Below are 21069 nucleotides of genomic sequence, written 5' to 3'. Positions count from 1 at the left end.
AAAACATCCTTACCCGACAAAAAGGTCGATTTTCCAGTCCTGAATGATCTGATGCCAGTTGGCGTAGCTCTTGAACCCGCCGATTAAGTGATCATCGAACTCCAACAGGAGGTTCTGGGACTTGTAATGTATTAGTAGTTCGTCTTTGCGGCGCCACACCTCCTCGACCACGTCCATGACCGGCAGGAAGTTGGACGAGCACGTTGCCTCAAACACGGCGCGCCACATCATCTTGTACCAGGCGCGATCCTCGAACGCAAACGCCTCGCACGACGAGATGAACAGGGGGAACACCATGATGGGCACAACAGACCCGGACGTTATTTTGATGCTAGAGATGTGGCTTTTGATGATGGACGCCAGCTTAGTGGGTCTCATATGGGGCTTGATTTGCGGGAACACCTTCTGCAGCAGCAGCAAGCTAGAGTGTCTATGAGCCTCGGCTGCCTGCATCTGGTCGTGGATCTCTTTGTCGGACCAGGAGCTCAGATCAGCCGGTGGAGGGGTCCAGTTGATGAGCCGTTGCTGCAACGCTTCCGCCTGCTTGACAACAGTCCCGGGGTATACGGATTCCGGAAGGTCTTTCACCTGGTAAAGGAGATCCATGACCTTGTCAAGGAGCCCGAACAGCTCCTGGCACATGCCGAGGATGTGGTCCATCTCGAGCCCGTCGCAGAGCAGCATGTTCGGGTCCGAGGTGTTGAACGCGAGGTTGGGGTTCAGGAACGTGGCGCGCGAGATCACACGCATGTACTGCCACGCGCTGATGATGAAGTTGAACCGCGGATCTTGGTTCGGGCTGGAAAGCCGCCGGTTCACAAAGTAAGACAGAACCGACAGGTGCGAGAGGTCGAGGTGCGGCTTGGCGTCCCACAGCTCGTCCAGCGACAGCAGGAAACAGCTGGCCAGGCAGATGTCGTTGGACAGCTTCTTGTCCTTGATGCCCTGCGACAGCTGAAGACACGCGCGCACTTTGTAGTCAAAGCCGGTGGCATTCAGCTCCGGGTGCTTGGCACACAGATGCCGGCACACAATCATGCCGATCAGGTCGACTAGGATCGGATACTCTTTGATGAGCGGGAGAAACTGCGTTTTCCACGGGTTCAGTCCCTGCGACTCGTAGACGCACAGAACGTTTCCTGTGGCCGTGTCGAACGTGTTAAGCACAAATTGGGTCTGGTCGAACGGAGAGTAGGTGGAACTGAACATAAAGTCCCGCACCTGGAAGTACCGTTCTGAGTTCATTGCGAGCTTCTCAAACGAGTCCACGCGGAACCGACGCAACAGCCCGTCCAGCTCCGTGGCCAGCATCGGGTTCTTGCCCCTTTTCGCCAGGTGTTGCTCCAGAGCGAGCTGTTTGTACGTTCTGCCGGTGATCGACTGCGCGGCCTTGTTGAACTGCTGCGTCAGCGTGCCGTCTTCCAGCTGCGGAGCCAGCACGTCCTCGCGTTCGGCCAAATTTATCTTTTTCCCTCGCTTCCCAACAGTCGACTTGACCTCCTTAAACTTGAAGATCTTGATGTACCCCCCACACTCGATGCCGCGGTTAGTGCACACCGAGCATTTCGGCTTGGCCTCGTCGCACTTGATCTTGCTCTTCTTGCACGTGATGCACCCCCCGCGACTTTTCTGTCGCATACCCTCTGCCTTTCGCATTGGTTTATTTAACAAATAATCCCTGAGCTTTTTTTTTTTTTTTGTACAGCAAGACTAATTTTCATAAAGTCCGGGGTCCAGCAGGGTAACTGGTAATGGTTATCGATAAGCCGCTAAAATGAGCCGCGAAAAATTATCCGGAGTCAAACCATCTTGGTAATGAAACTTTCTGTCGCTCTTTCTGCCATTGCGGCCATTGCCTCCGCATCCTCGTTCCAGGACCCGCTGAGGTTCGTCTCCAACTCGGAGCCCACCTTGGACCAGCTGTGGGGTGAAGAGTGGCCCTTCACCGGGGTCCAGACGTTCGCCCACCTAAACCACACCAGGTGTCTGCTCAACCCGGACGAGGACTTTGACATCGGCGTCATTGGCGTCCCGTTCGACACGGCAACCACCTATCGCAGTGGCGCCCGGTTCGGGCCTCGGGCGATCCGCACAGGCTCCCAGAGACAGAACTCCAAGAGAGCTTTCAATACCAGGGCAGGCATCAACCCGTACCAGAACTGGGCCAAGGTGCTGGACTGCGGCGACATCCCGGTGTCTCCGATGGACAACAAGCTTGCGCTCGACCAGATGACGCAGGCGTTTGAGGAACTGCTGCTCAGACGCAAGAACGCAGTCGACGGCACAGGACCACCCAAACTCGTGGCTCTGGGTGGGGACCACTCCATTTTGCTCCCCCACCTGCGGGCCCTCCACAAGGTGTACGGAAAGGTGGCAGTTATCCACTTCGACGCCCATCTCGACACCTGGCTGCCGTCCAAATACCCTTCGTTCTGGTCGAGCGACCAGTCTAAGTTCACGCACGGCTCGATGCTCTGGATGGCCCACGACGAAGAGCTTCTCAGCGACAACTACAACGTCCACGTTGGCCTGCGCACAAGAATCAGCGGAACAGACTGGGAGGATTACCAGGACGATGACGACCAGGGCTGGGCAAGATTCAGCGCAGACGATGTCTGGATCAACGGGGTGTCTGGTCTCAACAAGATCATCGACACAATCAACTCCAGAATCCCCAAGGACTACCCAACGTATCTGTCGGTGGACATCGACTGTCTGGACCCGGGCTTTGCTCCCGGCACAGGCACCATAGAGTCAGGTGGCCTGCTACCAAGAGAGCTGATATACCTGCTCAGAAACGTCAACGTGAACCTTGTGGGGGCAGACATCGTGGAGGTGTCTCCGCAGTTCGACCACGCAGAAATCACTGCCACCAACGCAGCCGAGGTCGCGTACCAGCTCATCACGTCGATGGTCAAACAGCGCAAAGATTGATTTAGATAGTCTATTTATTTCTGAGTCACAAACGAGGAAAAATACTTGATGGACGAGTAGATCTCCTTCCCCACTGGGACGATGTATTTTGGCGGGAGCAAAAAGCCGTGACTGCCTGTGTCTCTTAGCTTGAGCACAAACGCCCAGTAGGCCTTGTTGTGATACATGTAATCCAGTGCAGACCCGGCCCCCATGGACGGTAGCAGGTCGGACCCTTTATCTTCGCACGCCGACAGAACAGTGTACGATTTGCCCGTGGACAGTCTGATCGACTGGCTCAGTCCGTAAGCGAGCTCAATCAGGTTCTCCTCGTCGCGCGGGGTCTCGGAGCAGGTGAACGCGTACGGATACAAAATCTCCTCTGCGTACGAATGGAGGTCGATGTACCCGTAGATTGGGTGATCGTGTTTGGTCTGGTTCAGGTAATTGTCCCAGGCGTTGCTTTCGAGACTCTCAAACGCTCCCTCGCCAGGATAGTCCTCGCCGCACGGCGACTCGTCGCTCCTGGTGAAGTGGAAGTTGAACGAGTGGTCGATGTCGATCCCAAAACACGCAGCGTTGTACGTCTCCTGTTTGTTTTTGCGCCACAGACGGTCAGACGACCACGTGTGCTCGTACCCGTCCGGGTTCATCACAGGCAGGAACAAAAAGTCCATGTTGTTCAGAAACTTCTTGGCCTTCTTCTTGCCGCTATCAAAGTCCTGCAGCAGCTTGAACAAAATGTAGCACGACGTGGACACACTGATCCATTCTCTTGCGTGGATGCCGCTTGTGATGACCAGGGTCTTCAAAGGCTCTGTCACGGACGGGTTGTCTTTATGTGCAGTCAGTCTAAGAGCCTTGATGTCTCTTCCTTCGAAAGTCTGGCCAATCCACTCCACTGTCAGTAAGTCCGGGTACGTGTCGACAAGCAGGTCAAACCATTGATAAATTGTGTTGAGGTCTCTATAGCGTTTGAAGAACAGTTCCGTCTGTACAGTAATGTCATTATCCTGTTCTTCGTCCAGGTCGTCTGCGGCCGGGAATGTCTCAAACACCGCCTGTGGGAGGTCGTGAACCACCAGCGACAAGTCCAGCGAGCTGCCGGGCAATCTTGTTTGTATTGTTTGCAAATACTGCGAGCCAGAGTCCCTGGAAACCAACAAGTCAATAAACAGTTTGGTGCGAGAAGACTCCCAAATAGACACGTTTTGCTCGTGTGCGGCAAGCAGAAGGCCGTCCAGCTGCTGTTTTGTGTCTGCGTGCACTCTGACGACGTACTGGTCGTGGTACTGGGACAGGTCGATGGGCCAGTTGTCGGGATGGAGAGAAGAGTAGTGAGTGGATTCCGACTGGACGTTGGCAGGGTTGTCTATCAGGGCCAGGAACTTGGCGTCCAGAGGGGGCTGGGAAAACAACGGGAGCTGCGGGAGGCTCCAGCTGAGTGCCCAGGCGCTGCTGGACAGCAGGCCGAAAACAAGATAAGTAGGGAACATTGATAAAAAAAATCTCCAGCCCGATTATTATTTGACAATAGGGGTAGCTACTTGTGGGGGGAAGGGAAAAAGTTATATAAGGGGAGTGGGTGGATAATATGCGGCCCATCTCTATAAATCTAAACTGTATACTCAGGTGACCTTCTTTTTGAGAGCCTGGGGGGTGTTTGCGTTTGGCTGTCTGATCTGTTTGAGCAGACAGAAGGCGGAAAAGGCCAGGAAGGCCACGACGGAGAAGATGATGGCCCGGTGGAAGTTGTCCACGTCGAGGAACGGGTACGGGAACCGGCCCTCGGCGGGAACCACTCTGTCCAGAAGGAACCAGTACCCGTTGGCCAGCAGAAACGTTGTGACCAGGGCCTCTTTTTTCGAGACCGTCCAGGGGTCCATGAAGAAGAAATAGTCTGTGAGCAGCGATGCGAACGGCATGGCGTGGATCAACAGGTCCAGCCACAGTGGGACACCGGGGCCCTTGAGGATCAGGTCTCTACTAACGAGCCGGAGCCCCCAGTAGACGAAAGAGACGATAAATTCGACGGAAATGGCCATGGAGTTGATGAACTGGCGCGCGTACGCGAGGGACGAGATCTCAAACAGCTGGTGGACCGCATTTAGCGAGAAGTAGAAAAGGGTCACGATCATAGCAAGGTTGGTCAAAAACTGGATGTGGCCGCCCTTTGCCAGATCTGGCGGCAATTGGATGTGGAACACCACGTTGAGCGCAAACCCGCCTGCAAGAAGCACCGCATAGCTGAGTGTGAGGGATAATTTGCTGCGTATGGAGGACATGAGCAGCGGACGCAAAAAAATAAGCAATAAAATTATTGCGTGCGTGGGGGAGGCATAACAGATCCGGGGATGGACACAATAGGCAAGGAACAAAGATGGGGGGTTGCAAGTGGAATTTCGTTGTTGGGAGAGTGTGGGGAAACCCCCCTTCATTTGGCACGCGATAGCAATGACTCCAGGGTCACGGCCAGGTTTAGGCGCAACCACATCGGAATTGGCTGAATATTTCCAGTATAAATGATCTGGGGCAGGAACCGGGCCTAACCAGCCACCATGACCAAGAAACACTCAAAGATTATCGAAACAGCCCCTTCCCATCTGGAACACCTGTCTCCGCCCTCGTCAAGAAGAGGTTCTGTCGAGGGCCCTGAGGAGACACCGGTCAAGACTTTTGACGACCTGCTGGCCTTTGAGCAGGATTTGGCCCACGAAACCTGGGACAATGAGTACGACAATTTTCGTCTGGAGCTTCGGTATCTTCCGCCTTTTATTCTGAGCTCGATCCACAACAATTTGGAGCAGATCAAGCCAACCATGAACTCACGCTCCAAAAAGTTTGTGAGACACCTGAACCACCACATAAAACGACACCTGCTCACGGAAATCAACCACTACAGCGGCGTCGACTACCACTTCGATAAAGCCGTGGTGGAGCACATGCCCGACGGCAAGGTGCTCTTCCACCTGCACGACTACTCGGACCACGGCTACGGCGAGGAAGCAGACAAGTTCCACAGACGCTGGACGCTTGACCTGGACGTCATTTGCAACCCGGAGAACCCGTACGTCACCGTGGATATTCGCAGTGTCCCTGTTTAGCACTTAGGTACAGTTTGATTAGCTTCACTATATGATACTTAAACCTCTTCGCTCTTAACGTGGTGTTGCACTTTACCCTCGTGGATTTCGCTCGAGGTGCCTGTGCCTTCGATCACGTTGTGTTCGCCAAAAGACACGCCCGAGTTCTTTCTGCCCGTGTACTCGAAAACACCGTCCTGCTCGGCCATCTCGTAGAAGTCCATGCCCATTTCCTCGGCCTCCTCGATTCCCTTGAGCTTGCAACCGGGGATCTTGTCGACAATGAAACAGATCGCGTAGGTGGCCACAAACGACCACACCGACGTGCTGACCCACCCAGCAAACTGGTAGCCCATCTGGTTCCAGTTGTGGTAGATCCAGCCGCCGTCGATCTCGGTGACTCCGTCCAGTCCAGCAATGTATGGCGAAGCAAACACTCCCAGACACATTGATCCGAGGATTCCACCAATGCCGTGCACCACGAACGACCGCGTGGTGTCGTCGATGCCGATCCACTCGTTCACGTTGTACAACAGACGACAGCACGCAGACACAAAGATGGAGGTGATGAACGCCCAGTAGGGGGTGTAAAAGCCGCAACTAGGGGTGATGTTCACCAGCCCGACAACAGCACCCTCGCACGCGGCCACCAGACTCCAACGGCCCTCCATGAGGTAGTCCACGACGGTGAAGGTGAAACTGGCCACCGAGGCGGCGATCTGCGTGTTGGCCATGATGTAGCCGGTTCTCGTGTTGACTGCCAGCAGCGTTCCCGAGTTGAAGCACAGCCACGTGCACCAGATCACAGACACACCGATAAACGTGGCGATCACGTTCTGAGGCTTGTAGTCGTTGTTCGTGGTTGGGTCTTTCCAGTACTTTCTCTTGCCCACAAACAGCGAAAAGGCCAGAGAAGCAACACCGGAAGCAATGTGCACCGGTCCTCCGCCAGCAAAGTCCAATGCGCCCAGGTTGTACAGCCAGCCGTTGCCGGCCCATGTGGCGTATGCGAACGGACAGTAGCACACCGTGCACCAGATGAAGCCAACCACCAGCGACGGCACAATGCGTGCACGCTCAGCAATGGCTCCGACGAAAATCTGCACGGTTGCAATTGGGAAAAACGCCGAGAAGGTGAAGTAGATGATGGACGGAATGGTTCCGCCTTCAATAAACGGGCCGGCGCCCAGCTTGGCAAGCGCACCAAGCGTGAAGTTGCCGCAAACGTGCGATGGAGACACCGAAACGGCCAACGAGTAGCCAAACAAAAACCACTGGATCGTGATGGTGCACGTGACCATGTACGACTGGAACAGCATCTGGATGATGTTCTTCTTCTTGAGCATTCCTCCATAGAAAAGGCCAATGGCCGGGGTCAGGATCATGACTCCCACGGTACAGAACATCACGTAGCCCATGTCTGCGGCGACGAAGGTGGACGTTTCGCTGGCGAGGTTGTCGAGCGAGTCGCGCTTGGCGGCCATCAACAGCTCGGCAGAGGCGAGCCCTGAGTTTGCGTATCCTCCCATTCTATAATGAGCGGAAACGATGCAGTAAAGGCGATATATATGTCATTTACGCGAAGACCCTAGAAAACCTGTCAAACTCGGAACTTCCTTATCTAATCGCCAAGAAATTTCGAGCTAACCGCTAATAGGAGGCCTGAGACGAGTGCAAATTTTTGCCAAATAGGGCAAGTTGGTCGTCCATGTGCATAGGCATTCTCCAATCTCCAGAGATAAGATACAACTTGATCACCAGCTACTTAAATAGGTCCACGTTTGGCAGGTGCCAAAGAACAACACGGAACAGTGTACCACAACTTAAAGTTTAAGCACCTCCTCGTCAACAGGTTCCAGCTCGAATTCCACGCCCTGACGTAATGCGTCCACGTCGGTCACCCGCTCGCCGTTGTTCAGCTCCCGGTACCGGATGTACGCTTCCTTCATCGCAGTGGCAGAGGCACGGTACTGCATGTCTCTTTCGTTCCACTCCACAGGAGCTAGCTTGGAGTCCCAGTCTGGTGTAGAGTAAATCTGATTGTTGAGCTCCTTTGCGTAGCGCACATCATCCGGATAAAAGAGGTTGTGAAATTTCGGAGAGTCGCCCATCAATTCGACCGTGCGGAGCTCGTCCTGCTTCATCTCCTCGATGCTCGGCAGCTCCAGCTGGCCCTGGAAGATCTTGGCCAGCCAGATCGCCTGAGTCTCGCTCAGACGTGTAGGCAGCACGTACCGGGGAGTTGCAATCAGCGCCAGCCCGGGGAAATTGTAGCTGACACACTGCTTATATAAGCCGTGGAGTCTAAGGCCGTCAGTGACAATTGGTGTTTGTGACGAGTTGATCTCGTCCAAGAAGGGGTAGTGTCTAAGGAAACCGGTGGCAAAAATGATGTGCGCAACGTTCTCCACCACGGTGCCGTCCTGGAACCTGATAGACTTCGTTTCGGGCTCGAACGAGGCGATGTCCGGGACGGTGATTATGTAGTCGCTGCTTCCTCCGGGGAGCATGGACTTTGACCGCGCGCTTTTGTACACTTTACGGTTCAGGTAGGAAGCCAATTGGTACGCCAAGTCTGATCCAGACGCGGAGTTTCCCACCACCACCAAATTGCCGTCTAGGTTTTCAAACTGGCGAGGGTGACGGTAGTTTTTCGAGTGCGACACCGATCCCGGGAACTTGAGGGCCCAATCGGCCAGCCCAGGCTTCTCGGGCACATAGGGCAGCTCGTAATGGCCGGATGCGACCAAGACCGCGTCGAACTCCTCGGTTTGGTCGGGGTGATCTGGTGATTCCTTAAGACCCCCGGCTGTGGCGTCGCACACTTTACGGTACGTGACCTGCCACCGGTGGGTCTCGTCGGGCCGGAACTTCACCGACACAACGTTGGTACCAAAGTGGATGTACGGCTCGACCTCCTTGGAGTATTCCTGGATGTACTCGAGCACCTGCTGCTTTGTAGGGAACAGGGGTGAGTTTTTCGGGAAGGGGAAGCCACTGTACTCCATGATATGGTACGGGACGTTAGTGTCCATGAGCTCGTAGATGGCGCTGGGCCAGACGTACTTGTCGCTGGCGAGGCGGATCGGGCTGATTGAGTCGAGGCGGTGCGGATCTGTGGAAGGAACCTTGGTAGGCTCCGGGCCCTTGTTTGAGTCATAGTAGTTCCACAGGCCGCCAGTGCCAGCACGACGCTCAAACCCGACGATCTTCGAGAAGGCTGCTTCTTTGAGCAATGCCTTGATGGTGGCCGCCCCACACGGGCCGCCTCCAATGACGGCAACAGACTTGACTAATCCGATATTGAGCTTGGCCATGAAAAGAAAGGAAACGCAACAGGTGTAGGGGTGTGGCGGTTTTTTTTTTCTTTTCTGCTGAGGAAAAAAAGTGTGCAGTTCCAACGGTTGTTCCGCGAAATGGAACTCCGCCCAGCCGGAATTCCACCGTTTTTGTACGCTGCCCGGGGGTGCTGTGACCTTTCTTTTTCCTAAGAGGCACCCCACAGGTCGGAGTTCCTAGGTAAAAAAATTTACCTGTATCGCCCTTGTTTGAGGATATATAAAGCAGCCAACCCCCCGCCGTTCAATAGCACAGACATTCGTTATTCAATATGGCTGACATCGTTCCAACTTTCAGACTCGACAATGAACTCACAGTCGTTACTGGCGCCTCAGGAGGACTGTCCGACGCTATCCTCAAGGGCCTTCTCGCTTACGGTTCTGAGATCGCCCTTTTGGACATGAACCTCGAGAGAACAAAGGAGACTCAGGCAGAACTCGTCAAGTTCTGCATCGAGGAGCTCAAGATCAAACAGGAATCTGTTCCTAAAATGCATTCGTACGTCTGCGACATCAGCGACGCAGACCACGTGAACGAGGTGTTTGCCAAGGTCTACGCAGACTTCGGCAAGTACCCTCTCCACCTTGTCAACACCGCCGGCTACTGCGAGAACTTCCCTGCGCACGAGTACCCGGCCAAGAACGCCGAGAGACTCGTCAAGGTCAACTTGTTGGGCTCCTTGTTTGTGGCCCAGGCCTTTGCCAAGCCGCTCATCGAGCACAACATTAAGGGCGGTTCCGTGGTCATGATCGGCTCCATGTCCGGAGAAATCGTCAACGACCCACAACCACAAGTCGCCTACAACATGTCCAAGGCTGGTGTCATCCACATGGTGAAATCCTTGGCTGCTGAGTGGGCCAAGTACAACATCAGAGTTAACACTCTCTCCCCAGGTTACATCCTTACACCACTCACCAAGAACGTCATTAACGGTAATGATGGCATGTACCAGAGATGGTTGTCTGGCGTCCCAATGGGCCGTCTTTCCGAGCCAAAGGAGTTCACAGGTACCGTGCTTTACCTGCTCTCCAACTCTGCCTCGTCCTACACTACAGGAACCAACATTACTGTTGATGGTGGATTCACATGTTGGTAAGTCCACGCGCCTCGCATTGAGTAAACTTAATATGGATAGAATAATATTCACATTGGATATGAACATTCTAGTTGTAATTTTCTGGGTTAAAGCTCGTCCCCACGTAAGTCCATCCGCCAAACTGTTTCTGGACACTTTCACTAAGGAAATCGTCCACGACAGAATCCATTGGCCGTTCGTCGGTGAATTCTGATGAGATGTTACTGATATCTGTGAGGTCCTTCACCTGTGGCTTGAAAGGCGGGATGTAGCCCTTGTGGCTGAGCTTATTCCAGTCAATGTCTTTGAAGAACTCGTGGTTCTTGATCTCCTCGACGCCGTTGTAGCCCAGTCTCTTTTTTGGGTCTCTGTTGAGCAGTCGGGTGATCAGATCGCGCGTTTGCGGGTCAAAGTCTGCGGGGAACACCAGTGGATCGTTCAGGATCTTTCTGTACATGGTGTTGACGTCCTCGTCGTAGTATGGTGGCAGACTCGTGAGCATCTCGTAGAGCAAAACTCCCAAAGTCCAGAAGTCCACGACTCTGGTGTAGCCCTTACCCATCAGCAACTCTGGAGCAAGGTACTCGGGCGTGCCGCAGAACGTGTTGGTCTTCTGGTCCAATTGCATGTTGATCTTACACAGACCAAAGTCGCATAGAGCAATGTGGCCCTGGTAGTCGAGCAGAATGTTTTCTGGTTTCAGGTCTCTGTAGACGATGTTCATGGAATGCAGGTTTTCGATGGCGGACAGCAGTTCGCAAATATAGAACTTGGCCCGGATCAGCGGGAACCGTCTAGCCTTTTGCAAGTGGTAGAACAGCTCTCCGCCGTTGATGAAGGATAGCACGAGATATAATTTCTCTGCGGACTGGAATGCGAACTTGAGAGGAACAATGAACGGCGAGGTGACTCTGCTGAGCACAAATTTCTCGGCCAGCGTGTGGGTGACCTCCATCTTGTTGACGATATGCGACTTTCTAATCGACTTGAGAGCGTAGATCTTGCCGGTGTCTTTCTTTTTCACCTGCATCACTTTTCCAAAGGAGCCTTTACCGATCACCTTGAGCAGGTCAAAGTCCTCAATCGAAAGGCCCTTCTTAGCAGACAGCGAGAGTGGCTTGAAATCCAGCGATATATTCACTGCACCCGGAAGTTCCTGGTCTGTGTACGGGTTGATCAGGTTCTTCCATTCGTGGTTCAGCAGCCGGATCTGGGTGTCCTGCTGCAAAGAGGCAGAGTTGATCGGGAACCGGAACGTTCCGATCAAACAGTCCTCCTGGCGCTCCGACTCCAGCAGCGATCCGGGGATTCGCACGTACACGTGCACGCTCAAGCTTGCTGTGTTTGGGGCGGTCACGTCGAACGTGGTGACACTGTTGAACTTGGTGTTGCTGATGGTGTTTCCTGTGGAGTTGATCTTTTCACTGCTGTTCTCGACCTCAACAAGCGCGTAAACGAGACTATACCTGGTGGTGGAATTGCGGGCCTCGTCGCCAGAGTTGATACTGAGCGTGGAGGGAAGGTAGTACGAGATGTTGGACTCGTTGATCTCCTCCATGGTGTCGCTCAGTGCGTCGATGCGTCTGAGCAGCTCCTCCTCGTTCAGGCTGGCACCCATGTTGGCCAGCCTGCTCAGGATCGGTTTGCTGATTCTTAAAGGCGTTGGTATATGCAGATCCTTGGACGAGTAGATTTTCACTGTGAGAAGGCCTGGCTTGAGCTTGACCAGGTTGCTGGGCTCCTTCTCCATGACCGGGTCGGTAGTCCCCAGGTCTTTGGTGAGCACCTGGGGCGAGCTGGCGGCCAGACTGATGTTGCCGACTCCCGACGCGACATCGTTGACCAGCGTCTTGCGCGAGTCCCGCAGCTCGTCGTCCACGTGGGACGTTCCCGTGCCCGCCGACGACGTCGTGCGCAGGCTCGAATTGCTGGAAGGCTGCTGGCTCTTGTGATTTTTGTTGAAGAGCTTCTTCCAGTTGGACATGGTGGCAAACAGAAAATAAATAAAATAGAAAAAGTTCGATATGGACTAAAAAAAGCCGGGGAAACTAAGCACATGAAACTCAACTACAAAAGCATCGAATTCGAGTTATCCGTCCGCCTGGAAGAGCTCACTAACATCCCGCAACTGGACCATGTTTCGGTGATGTACGTGCACCAGGTGTCCAATAGCAGACTCAAACCAAAGCAGCAACTCCACCATAGACACTCGGCACAGTCGGGAGTGTTTGGCATCCAGCACCACAAATGTGTTTTTAAAGACGAAGCCATTGTGACGCGGCTCAAGCTGTACGCGGACCCGAAAGATGGGTTCACCTTGTCTGACAAATGGCTGTATATAACGTTCTTTATTGAAGACTCACGGTCCACGAAAAAAGAGCGATTAGGAACGCTGGAACTCAACCTGACCGAGTATGCCAACGATAGAGAACCAATCCAGCTGCGGTACCTGCTGAAAAACTCGAAAGCAAACGCCATTCTCAAATTAGAGGTCTATATGAAACATCTGGATAGCGCACAGGATTATCATTACAACATCCCTAAACGGTCGACCCAGCAGATCTACACGGGCTTGAAGGACTCCATCGAGACTTCCAAGCAGGAGCTGCCCAAGCCACAGGCGTCCCAAGACGACCCAGACGTCGTGCTCGACGATATCATCAACAAAACGTACAGGTTCAGCTGGCAGTTCAACGGCATGAACTACGACGAGTTCACCCCAATGGAGTGTGTCAGAGACATTGTTGAGCACCATGGCAACGGCTGGCGTAGAAACGAGTATGGGGTTCCGTATATCGACACCATCCACGAGAATTGCACGCTGCCAACCGCAAAGAAAAGCGATTATCCAGTCCAGGAGGCCGATTATCGCTCCGATCTGAAGAGCTGGCACCTGGCCACCTAGACCGCGTGTTCAATTCCGTCGTCGCTCTCTTCAGAAAGCTCGAAATCCTCGTACCCGCTCAAAACGTCGCCGTCCTCCACGTCCCAGTCGAAGTCTTCCTCCTCGTGGTCCACAGGGTCTATCTGGTCCAGCTCCACAGGACCCAGGTCCAAGTCCATGGACCGGGCCCGCTTGTACCATCTGCGCGTCACAAACGGCCAATGGATCGGCCCCTTGCGGCCATACACGCACCGCTGTGTCACGGAAGTGACAAAATGCACAAGCTCGCTCACCAGCCGCAGAATCCGCGACTTATTCACCATCCCTAATATAAGAACGAAGAACACTATAGCCACGATCACCCACGGGTGTTCCTTGGCGAACGGCTTGTGGTCGATCTCGCCGGCCACATCTCCGTCGTAGTTGAGTCCCTGTTTCATGTCTTTGAGAAACCCGGGCGGCTCGTAGCTTTCGAACCGCTCAAAAGCTGGCCGCAAAGGAACCCCGTCGTTCTCTGAACCTCGCACAAACACGCCAGGCGCAGAGTTATGCGAGTAGCCGACCTTGCTGCGTTTGCCGTTATCGACGAAATCGTTCGCGAAGTTCTGAACCTCGATCAGACTCTCGTCGCTGGCGTACAAAACGGCGCGACCAAGCGTCCACGTGAAGGCTGATCCGTTGACCTTGTCATTAACATGGAAATCAGATTGGTTTTTGTTCAAACCAAACCCGTTGTGTAGTAACGTTGTCAGGTAGGTGCTTTTAAAACAGAGCTCTTCAAGCTCCTGTTTGGACATTCCTTTGTACTCCTTGAGCACTTTCCAGCTCGAAGAGCACACTTTTTGTGTTGCCTGTGCCATTTGATCGTAAGCGTAAATCTTGCCGTAGTCTTCCTCGTTCTGGTTGTACGAGAGAAGCTTCGAAATAGTGTCCCAATACCCAGAGACTCCATAGAAATGGCTGTCGCTGAAGCTGAACTCAGGCAACTGGTCGCTCAACAAACATGCCGATACGTCTTCGTGGTTGACACACTTGTTGGCTATTAATTGGTAGATTTTCTCGCTGCATTCCTCGTAATTTCCCGTTCCTTCAACGTGTTTCTCGATCCCGTCAAGTTCCAATGTCTGGTGTCGTTTAGCAGGGAAACATGGATCCAAAAGATACTCCTTTTCCTGGTCGACTTTGGTTTCCAGCGTGCGCAAGAACTTGAGTCTAATCTGAGAAAACCCGTACCCGAGGAACGAGTTGGAATGCACATTATAAGCGAGGTCGGGCGTTTGCTGGCCAAGCGTGGCCAGTTTGAGATTAATTAGTTGATTAGAGTGTTCTTTTTGTTCCTTTTCGTTTGGCTCGAACGAAATCTGCGTCGAGGCCCCTCCCATGTCGAGTAGCCCAGCCGTTTGTTTGCGTTTGGAAAACGAGCCAGTGAGGTAGTTGAGAGCGATCCAGCCATAAAGACCTTCAACATCACCATCAATCACGTTCACATGACTTTGGCAATCAGGAATGTATAGGCTAGACTCCCGCTGCAAGTACTCGCAGATATTCTGTAAAATCTCGTTTTGCTCGTTGGGCATTAACAGCCGCATTCCGGCAGTTGCGTGCACAAAGATTGGAGTTCTGTAATGCTGCTCTATGGGGATGATATCGTGCACTTTCTTCAAAAGGTAAACCAGATACTTGGGCCCGATATGTGCCGAGTTTTCTCGGAATTCGCTGATTCCAGGCTTGAGCTTCTTGTACCACTTCTCTCCCGTCTGGATCGAGGGCAGATCGCTGGGATCTTCTTCCACCCGGCTGAGTAGTCTGACCGAGTTGTCCGCCACCTGCAATTGGTTGTTGGCCAATAGATACTGCGTCGAGGTCCAGTAATACACGTACGCACGCGATCCCTTCGATCCGGCGTCCACCACTACCAGATAGTTGTACGGGATGCCGTTTGCGTCGACAATCTCCCCCTTGGTCATAGGCAATATTTAGAAAAGAAAAAAGACGGTGCAACGTGTAGGACAGACATGTGCGGTGCGAGGAGTACTCCTCACATCCGAACGGTTTCGGATAAGCAGTGTTGATATCCGTGGAGCGATGGTCGACTGGATGCGCACGCTTTCGGGTTGTTACGGTTACAACAATACAACAATAGCATTCAAACGCATTTGCCCCCACTGGAAACCCATTTCCGATCGTCCTCCGAATTGCAAGCAATCATAGGCCTGAATTTTGTAAGCGGGCCCAGGGCTCGCAACACATATATATGGGGTCATCCCCGGACAAAAGATATAGTACTCACCATGTTAAAGATCGGATTGCGCGCAAAACCAACAACATCCATAAGACCGCTTGCTTCTCGTGGCTTGTTCATCAAGACCATTCCACAGCCACCAGGAAACATCGTGGGAACCGTGAACGATGCTTACGTTCCCCCACCGCCTACCAAGTCCCATGGGTCCTGGCACTGGACCGGGGAGAAGATTGTTACTATCGGCATGGCCCCACTTGTTTTGACTCCTTTTGTCACAGGTACTGCGTACCCGCTGGCCGACTCCATCATGGGCACTCTTTTGTTGTACCACTGCTACGCCGGATTTGAGAGTTGTATTATCGATTATATTCCACTCAGAGTGTACGGTATCTGGCACAAGGCTGCGATGGGTCTTTTGGGTTTGGGAACTCTTATTGCCGGTTACGGTATCTACGTGATTGAGAAGACTGAGCAGGAAGGACTTGTGGGAATCGTCAAGAAGCTTTGGACTGCTTGAGCGGATGGCGATTACTCCAGATTTTTTATTTATACAATGCATTCAATGATTCTGTCAGGAGTCAGCTTTCGAGACGGCGTTTGAGCGTCGACGTGGCTGTTTCTGTGTCGTAGTTGAGTTCCTTGAGTAGATCGTTGATTTTAAGAGGCTTGGTGAACGTTGTCTTTGGGTCTCCGTGCACCCAGATGTCTCTGGGACTTGCCTTTTTCACGGTGACCTGTCCCGCGAGCTCGTCAATCTCCAGCTCCAGCAACGGTGTTCGTGCGAGCAGTGCCAGCGTGCGCACCACGTCGGAACACGCCAGCTGCTCCGCAACAGTATCAAAACTCAGCGTCTTTTGACGTGCCAATGACATCAACGTCAACTGTCGCAATTTGAGCAATTGGTGGTCAGTGAGCTCCCCGAGAAGCGCCTTGTTGTTCATGTAGTCGCTCACCGTGCCGAATGCAAAAAGCTCGCTCACGGCGGTCGGGTTCTGGCGCCAAACATCGCCGTACTCGTTAAACTGTAAAGAGTACGTATTTCTCATTATCTCTATATTTTTTAATTTAAATGAATTTATTACCATTCAACTATACTTACAATTGTCGCTCGCGTCGCTACTCCAGCTCCATCTGGTCCAGCACATCATCTTCAGCAATGTCTTCGCCCTCCTCTTCTTCTTCGTTTTCGGCCAGATTCACATCCTTAAATATACTTTCCTCAGGCATTCTTCTCATATCGCGTTGGCTCTTAAATAGAGGTCCGATCCGCGAGATCCACTTGTTGCGCTTCTCCAATAGACTCATGAAGGACGAGTTGCTCATGATCTGCTGGTTGGAGTACTCATCCTTTTCCTTGGGACCGTTGCCGCCTGGATGGATGCCTCTTTTCTTGGCTTTCTTAGGACCAACACTGATTCTCCGTCTATAATGCTGTTCCACCTGTTTGTCCAAGTCTTCCAAAATGGACATGTACTCCTGCCATGCGATCTGCTCCTCCACAATCGGAATGATCATCTTCTTCCGCTTGATGTTGCGCGCCTGCACCTCCTTCAACTCTTTCTGCAAATGACGCAGCTCCCTGGCAATCTCGTCGTCCTCTCTGTTTTGGACCCAGTCTTGGTCAAACCCAGGCTCGTTCAGCATCTGTTCCACGTTCATGTAAACACCGATGTACCGCAGCTCCCGCTTGAGCCGCTCGTCCAGGGTCTTGTAATCGGTCTTAATGATGGAAGACTTCCATCCCTGCTGGTCTGCGAGTGCCGACGACGACAGTCCGTCGCCATTGGCACTTTCCGTGCTACCATTCTCCTCATTCGCAACGGGAGACCCAGCAAGATCGTCGTCCTGACCGTCCTCGTCAGTAGTGTCCTTGATCAAAGCAGAAAGTAGCCGCGAAGTCAAAGGTCCGCACGAAACGTCCTCCGTTTCCAAAGTCTCGTTGGTCAAACTGTCAGAAGACAGTTTCGGCTCCACCAAACTCAGCATGCTCATTTCCAGGTGTTTGCGCAGACTGAACCCCATCCCATTCGAGTCCTTGACCAGACCGTTCCGCAGGTCCTCTTCGTACCAAACGTCCGCATAATGCGGTCCCAGACGCGGGATTCTGTACGGGGTCTTTTTGTCATCGTAGTCACGCGGCAGGTTGCTGCTCAGATTACACTTGGTGCGCAACAACCGGCTGTCTTCCTCGGTAAATGGACGGAAGAATGGATCCACATACGCCTGGAAAGACGTGAACGCAATCTGGTTATTGTTGGGCTTTGCGGTCGAAAAGTCCGTCATCGGAATCTCTCCGGGCAAATAGTCTTTCATGTCGTTGTGGGGAAACTCGGCTACCGCATACTTGTGCTTCAAAAATTCTTCTCCATCTCCGTATTTTTCATGCGCTTGTTCCTCATCGAACAGTTCCAAATTCTCGTATGCAGACTTCAGCAACTCTTTCACGTCGAACTGCGTCTTCTCTTTGCCAACATACACGGAGGGAATGGCGTCTCCGTTGGTATCTGCAGTATCCAGGTCTGACTTCTTCTCCGAACTGATTTTTAGAACTTGCCGCTCTTGCTTAACATCCAGTGCTCCAAGAGGCGTGTCCTCGTCATCAATTGCATCGTCGGCATCAACACCGTTCCCTACGCTGTCGTCGTCGTCGTCGTCGCGTGCATCAGGAGTGATCTCCTTGCGCTCTCCATTGGCCGTGATTATTATCCGCCGCCGCTTTCGCTTTGGGAACTGAATTCCGCCCTCGTCGTCATCTTCATCGTCCTCCATCTTCACCTTGACTCCCTCTTCAGCAGCTCCGTTCGCAGCCTCCTCGGCAACAGGCTTCCCCTCTGCAGCGTCCTGCCCGTCAGCCGTGTTGGTTTCTGCGTCGATCGACGCCACGAGGCGTCTGTCTGTCTCGATACCAGTTTCCAAATCGCTAATAAACCTCTCAAGCAGCTTCTTCAGTGCCGTCAGCTTAGGCTCGCTTGGCGCAGAGAACATGCTGTCTCCTTGCAAAAGCCCGAGACTCGAGTCGTAACTCAAGTTTAACTCGCTCAAAACAGCATGTAAAGTTTCGGAAGGAAGACCCGGCCGGTCGACAGCTGGAGCCACAACCTGGCCCTTGCCCTTCCCAGAGACATTCTTGCTCTTGCGGCGATTGGCGTTCCGCGGAGGCATACTATTTTCTCCAGCCTTGTTGGAGTTTTTTTCCGTCATCAACATTCGCAAGTTACCGGTGTACGGGTGTTGATATTCTTTGCACTATATACATCTTACTCGGTCAGTATCTGCTTCAACTCCACCTTTCTCGAGCCGGAAGTGATTGGCCGCTCCCATTCCTTCGGGAACTCGTAGACCCGTCTCTTGCGCTGCTGCTTCTTCTTGTACTTTGCGACTGTGTGTCTCTTGTCGAGAGGAGTATCGGCAAACTCCTCAGGATGGCTTTTCGCTTCGGCCACCAAATCATCCATCACATCCGACAAGAACGACGCGTTCTGTGCAGGTTCCGGATACTTATCGCTGGACATCTTGAACACGTCTGTTGCATGATCGTATCTAACACCGGCCAGCAGCTTGAACTTGTGGCTCTGTTCTGGAGTCAGCTTCAACTCAGACAATCTAACAGAAACGCTCACTTTCCGCTCCCCAGGATGGCTTTCTCCGAAAAACTTGGTGTAACGGTACAGCACTGGTTTCTCGCCTTTCTTTGGGGGCACGTACTCCTTTCTGTATTTGGTGAGCAAAGGTAACTCGTAGGCAGCCATTCTGTTGAACTCCAAGTGGTCTCTGAAGTTCTCCACTCGTTCCTGAACCTCTGTTGGGTATTCGTCATACTCATCCTGTTCAATCTCGTCGGCAAGGAAACCTCCACTGCGGTGGTAGGCGTTCGATTGGAAATTAGGCTCGTTTCTGAACATGTCTCCTTCCTCAGCATTGTAAAGTTGGGTGGCCATTTCGGCACTGTAAACGTCCGGAGTAGCGGCAACAATGGCCTCTAGCTCATCCTTGTCCCTCTTATATTCGGTTCCAAGAAGAGTCTTACGCTGTTGGTACAGCTCAAACACTTTAGAGTCGGGAAGACCTTTCCAAAGATCAGGTCTTGTGATCAGCGAGCCATCGTCCAAGTTCAGTTGAGACTCCTCTTGGAGCTGCTTCAACTTCTCGTCAATCTGCTTGAGATCCGCAGCCGCATTCATGGCTGGCCGCACCCTCGAAAAGGTCCTAACCGAGGGCCTCACTAGTCGTCCAAACATGTCTCGATAAAAATTTTGTCGAAACCTTTTCAGTCAAATCTGAGGTCGATCGACCGTTCGAGCCAAGGCAACAAGGGTGTACCCCTCCCAACTTTGTTCCACACTATGGTGTACAAGATGGTTACCATTTAGCTTTTGCATTAAATAGATGCCCGTATGTTCTAGGTATCCCCCCACCCACAGATATCCCCTTAACTACCGTTTTCCCCTTTCATATTTCCCTCTTCTGCGACCATAAAATTTCTATCTCCTTTACTTGTTCATATCCCCTTTTTCTCGCCCTTGGTTTTAATATCTCTATACACCTCAACTTGCTCCAGTTTGAGGCTTACCAACAAAGAAACTTGCGGTTCATACTTTGCCACCTCTTCTCGCCATGACTTTGCTTAAATCACTTAAAATCAACGATCCGGAAAAACTCAAGGATCCAGACTTTGTTTCGTCTCTCAACCAAAATGAGGTTATTTCGAAACTTCTCATGACCGTCTTCTCGTTACAAGGACAGATCAAGGAACTCAACGAAAAGGTGGAAAAATACGAGAATTTGGACAAACTTTTAAATGGTGAGGATCTGTCTGAGCCCGTTCCGCCAACTCCAGAAGAATCGCTTGTGGTGGAAAAAGTCTCCAGAACACCTTCAGACGATACCGTACCAGTCGGATTCACGCCCTTATACTCGACGCCCGCTCTTTCTGAGTCGGATATCATCGAAAAACCGTCAAAGAAAAACCCCGTCGTGAAACCTTGGCCAGAAGTTTCACTTAATCAACTGGCTCAAAGGTTCAAAATCCCACGTGAGCAGCTCCTACAGACCAACAAAGGATTAGCGACGGACAAAAAGGGTCATTTACGTCCACTAAAACCAAATCCAGATTCTAAATCAGAAACCCCAACTGACTCCAAGGAAACAACACCTGTCCCCAGTTCAGGCAAAATAACCAAACCACCCAAACGCAAATACGAGGAAGTCACAGAATCCCCAAGCTCGGCGGGCTCCAACTCGTCCTCCAGCTCGGCAACCTCAAGTGAAATTGTGCCCGCAGTGACGAAAAAGCCACTAAAGTACACAATCACCAAGTTTGGGCTGTACAAGTGCGATGTGTGCACAGGCGACGAGATATACTCCACCTATCCTGCACTTTATCAGCATAAAAGAAGTACACACCCTGAAGAATTTGCAAACTACGCTCCGGAGAAGTCAAGCTGAAGAAATGATTTCTACTCTTACACACAAAACTAATATAACAAAGCGACAAACACTGCGAAAAGTTTCACATTTCACCAAGAGTTGATCA

At 52.3% G+C, this 21069-nt stretch overlaps 20 protein-coding genes across 20 annotated transcripts; 9 read left to right on the top strand and 11 right to left on the bottom strand.

Moving 5' to 3' along the window:
• Positions 1–9: 9 nt before the first annotated feature.
• On the bottom strand, positions 10–1656 carry OGAPHI_000935 (uncharacterized protein; the record flags this gene model as incomplete). Its single annotated transcript, XM_046209084.1, has 1 exon — positions 10–1656. The coding sequence occupies one exon, from the start codon at positions 1654–1656 to the stop codon at positions 10–12; it is 1647 nt and encodes a 548-aa protein (XP_046063845.1).
• Positions 176–436, top strand: OGAPHI_000936 (uncharacterized protein; the record flags this gene model as incomplete). The annotated part of the gene is made up of 1 exon (XM_046209085.1): positions 176–436. The coding sequence occupies one exon, from the start codon at positions 176–178 to the stop codon at positions 434–436; it is 261 nt and encodes an 86-aa protein (XP_046063846.1).
• A 143-nt stretch (positions 1657–1799) lies between the features above and the next one.
• Positions 1800–5198, bottom strand: OGAPHI_000932 (uncharacterized protein; the record flags this gene model as incomplete). The annotated part of the gene is made up of 4 exons (XM_046209081.1): positions 1800–2051; positions 2133–2499; positions 2980–4319; positions 4638–5198. The coding sequence occupies 4 exons, from the start codon at positions 5196–5198 to the stop codon at positions 1800–1802; spliced, it is 2520 nt and encodes an 839-aa protein (XP_046063842.1).
• OGAPHI_000934 (uncharacterized protein) lies at positions 1816–2934 on the top strand (the record flags this gene model as incomplete). Its single annotated transcript, XM_046209083.1, has 1 exon — positions 1816–2934. The coding sequence occupies one exon, from the start codon at positions 1816–1818 to the stop codon at positions 2932–2934; it is 1119 nt and encodes a 372-aa protein (XP_046063844.1).
• On the top strand, positions 3306–5024 carry OGAPHI_000933 (uncharacterized protein; the record flags this gene model as incomplete). The annotated part of the gene is made up of 3 exons (XM_046209082.1): positions 3306–3494; positions 4092–4398; positions 4546–5024. 3 exons carry the CDS (start codon positions 3306–3308, stop codon positions 5022–5024), a joined length of 975 nt encoding a protein of 324 aa, XP_046063843.1.
• A 260-nt stretch (positions 5199–5458) lies between the features above and the next one.
• OGAPHI_000931 (uncharacterized protein) lies at positions 5459–5779 on the bottom strand (the record flags this gene model as incomplete). The annotated part of the gene is made up of 1 exon (XM_046209080.1): positions 5459–5779. The coding sequence occupies one exon, from the start codon at positions 5777–5779 to the stop codon at positions 5459–5461; it is 321 nt and encodes a 106-aa protein (XP_046063841.1).
• OGAPHI_000930 (uncharacterized protein) lies at positions 5472–7507 on the top strand (the record flags this gene model as incomplete). The annotated part of the gene is made up of 2 exons (XM_046209079.1): positions 5472–5980; positions 6547–7507. 2 exons carry the CDS (start codon positions 5472–5474, stop codon positions 7505–7507), a joined length of 1470 nt encoding a protein of 489 aa, XP_046063840.1.
• OGAPHI_000929 (uncharacterized protein) lies at positions 6056–7525 on the bottom strand (the record flags this gene model as incomplete). The annotated part of the gene is made up of 1 exon (XM_046209078.1): positions 6056–7525. One exon carries the CDS (start codon positions 7523–7525, stop codon positions 6056–6058), a length of 1470 nt encoding a protein of 489 aa, XP_046063839.1.
• A 294-nt stretch (positions 7526–7819) lies between these two features.
• Positions 7820–9313, bottom strand: OGAPHI_000928 (uncharacterized protein; the record flags this gene model as incomplete). Its single annotated transcript, XM_046209077.1, has 1 exon — positions 7820–9313. The coding sequence occupies one exon, from the start codon at positions 9311–9313 to the stop codon at positions 7820–7822; it is 1494 nt and encodes a 497-aa protein (XP_046063838.1).
• Positions 9314–9606: 293 nt separating this feature from the next.
• Positions 9607–11068, top strand: OGAPHI_000927 (uncharacterized protein; the record flags this gene model as incomplete). The annotated part of the gene is made up of 2 exons (XM_046209075.1): positions 9607–10427; positions 10672–11068. The coding sequence occupies 2 exons, from the start codon at positions 9607–9609 to the stop codon at positions 11066–11068; spliced, it is 1218 nt and encodes a 405-aa protein (XP_046063837.1).
• On the bottom strand, positions 9667–12394 carry OGAPHI_000925 (uncharacterized protein; the record flags this gene model as incomplete). Its single annotated transcript, XM_046209073.1, has 2 exons — positions 9667–10512; positions 10589–12394. 2 exons carry the CDS (start codon positions 12392–12394, stop codon positions 9667–9669), a joined length of 2652 nt encoding a protein of 883 aa, XP_046063835.1.
• On the top strand, positions 11378–12067 carry OGAPHI_000926 (uncharacterized protein; the record flags this gene model as incomplete). The annotated part of the gene is made up of 2 exons (XM_046209074.1): positions 11378–11404; positions 11708–12067. 2 exons carry the CDS (start codon positions 11378–11380, stop codon positions 12065–12067), a joined length of 387 nt encoding a protein of 128 aa, XP_046063836.1.
• Positions 12395–12466: 72 nt separating the features above from the next.
• OGAPHI_000924 (uncharacterized protein) lies at positions 12467–13315 on the top strand (the record flags this gene model as incomplete). Its single annotated transcript, XM_046209072.1, has 1 exon — positions 12467–13315. The coding sequence occupies one exon, from the start codon at positions 12467–12469 to the stop codon at positions 13313–13315; it is 849 nt and encodes a 282-aa protein (XP_046063834.1).
• On the bottom strand, positions 12478–15845 carry OGAPHI_000923 (uncharacterized protein; the record flags this gene model as incomplete). The annotated part of the gene is made up of 4 exons (XM_046209071.1): positions 12478–12903; positions 12977–13231; positions 13318–15252; positions 15774–15845. 4 exons carry the CDS (start codon positions 15843–15845, stop codon positions 12478–12480), a joined length of 2688 nt encoding a protein of 895 aa, XP_046063833.1.
• OGAPHI_000922 (uncharacterized protein) lies at positions 15586–16053 on the top strand (the record flags this gene model as incomplete). The annotated part of the gene is made up of 1 exon (XM_046209070.1): positions 15586–16053. One exon carries the CDS (start codon positions 15586–15588, stop codon positions 16051–16053), a length of 468 nt encoding a protein of 155 aa, XP_046063832.1.
• Positions 16054–16114: 61 nt separating this feature from the next.
• On the bottom strand, positions 16115–16582 carry OGAPHI_000921 (uncharacterized protein; the record flags this gene model as incomplete). Its single annotated transcript, XM_046209069.1, has 1 exon — positions 16115–16582. One exon carries the CDS (start codon positions 16580–16582, stop codon positions 16115–16117), a length of 468 nt encoding a protein of 155 aa, XP_046063831.1.
• Positions 16583–16652: 70 nt separating this feature from the next.
• On the bottom strand, positions 16653–18698 carry OGAPHI_000920 (uncharacterized protein; the record flags this gene model as incomplete). Its single annotated transcript, XM_046209068.1, has 1 exon — positions 16653–18698. One exon carries the CDS (start codon positions 18696–18698, stop codon positions 16653–16655), a length of 2046 nt encoding a protein of 681 aa, XP_046063830.1.
• A 95-nt stretch (positions 18699–18793) lies between these two features.
• Positions 18794–19774, bottom strand: OGAPHI_000919 (uncharacterized protein; the record flags this gene model as incomplete). The annotated part of the gene is made up of 1 exon (XM_046209067.1): positions 18794–19774. The coding sequence occupies one exon, from the start codon at positions 19772–19774 to the stop codon at positions 18794–18796; it is 981 nt and encodes a 326-aa protein (XP_046063829.1).
• Positions 19775–20125: 351 nt separating this feature from the next.
• Positions 20126–20482, bottom strand: OGAPHI_000918 (uncharacterized protein; the record flags this gene model as incomplete). The annotated part of the gene is made up of 1 exon (XM_046209066.1): positions 20126–20482. The coding sequence occupies one exon, from the start codon at positions 20480–20482 to the stop codon at positions 20126–20128; it is 357 nt and encodes a 118-aa protein (XP_046063828.1).
• OGAPHI_000917 (uncharacterized protein) lies at positions 20151–20981 on the top strand (the record flags this gene model as incomplete). Its single annotated transcript, XM_046209064.1, has 1 exon — positions 20151–20981. The coding sequence occupies one exon, from the start codon at positions 20151–20153 to the stop codon at positions 20979–20981; it is 831 nt and encodes a 276-aa protein (XP_046063827.1).
• Between the last annotated feature and the right edge of the window lie 88 nt (positions 20982–21069).

The sequence above is a fragment of the Ogataea philodendri genome, assembly GCF_020536065.1.
Source record: "Ogataea philodendri strain CBS6075 chromosome Unknown scaffold4, whole genome shotgun sequence".
Taxonomy (NCBI): Eukaryota; Fungi; Ascomycota; class Pichiomycetes; order Pichiales; family Pichiaceae; genus Ogataea; species Ogataea philodendri.
Note: the sequence above shows the minus strand (reverse complement) of the source record. Positions and strands in the feature narration are given on the sequence as shown.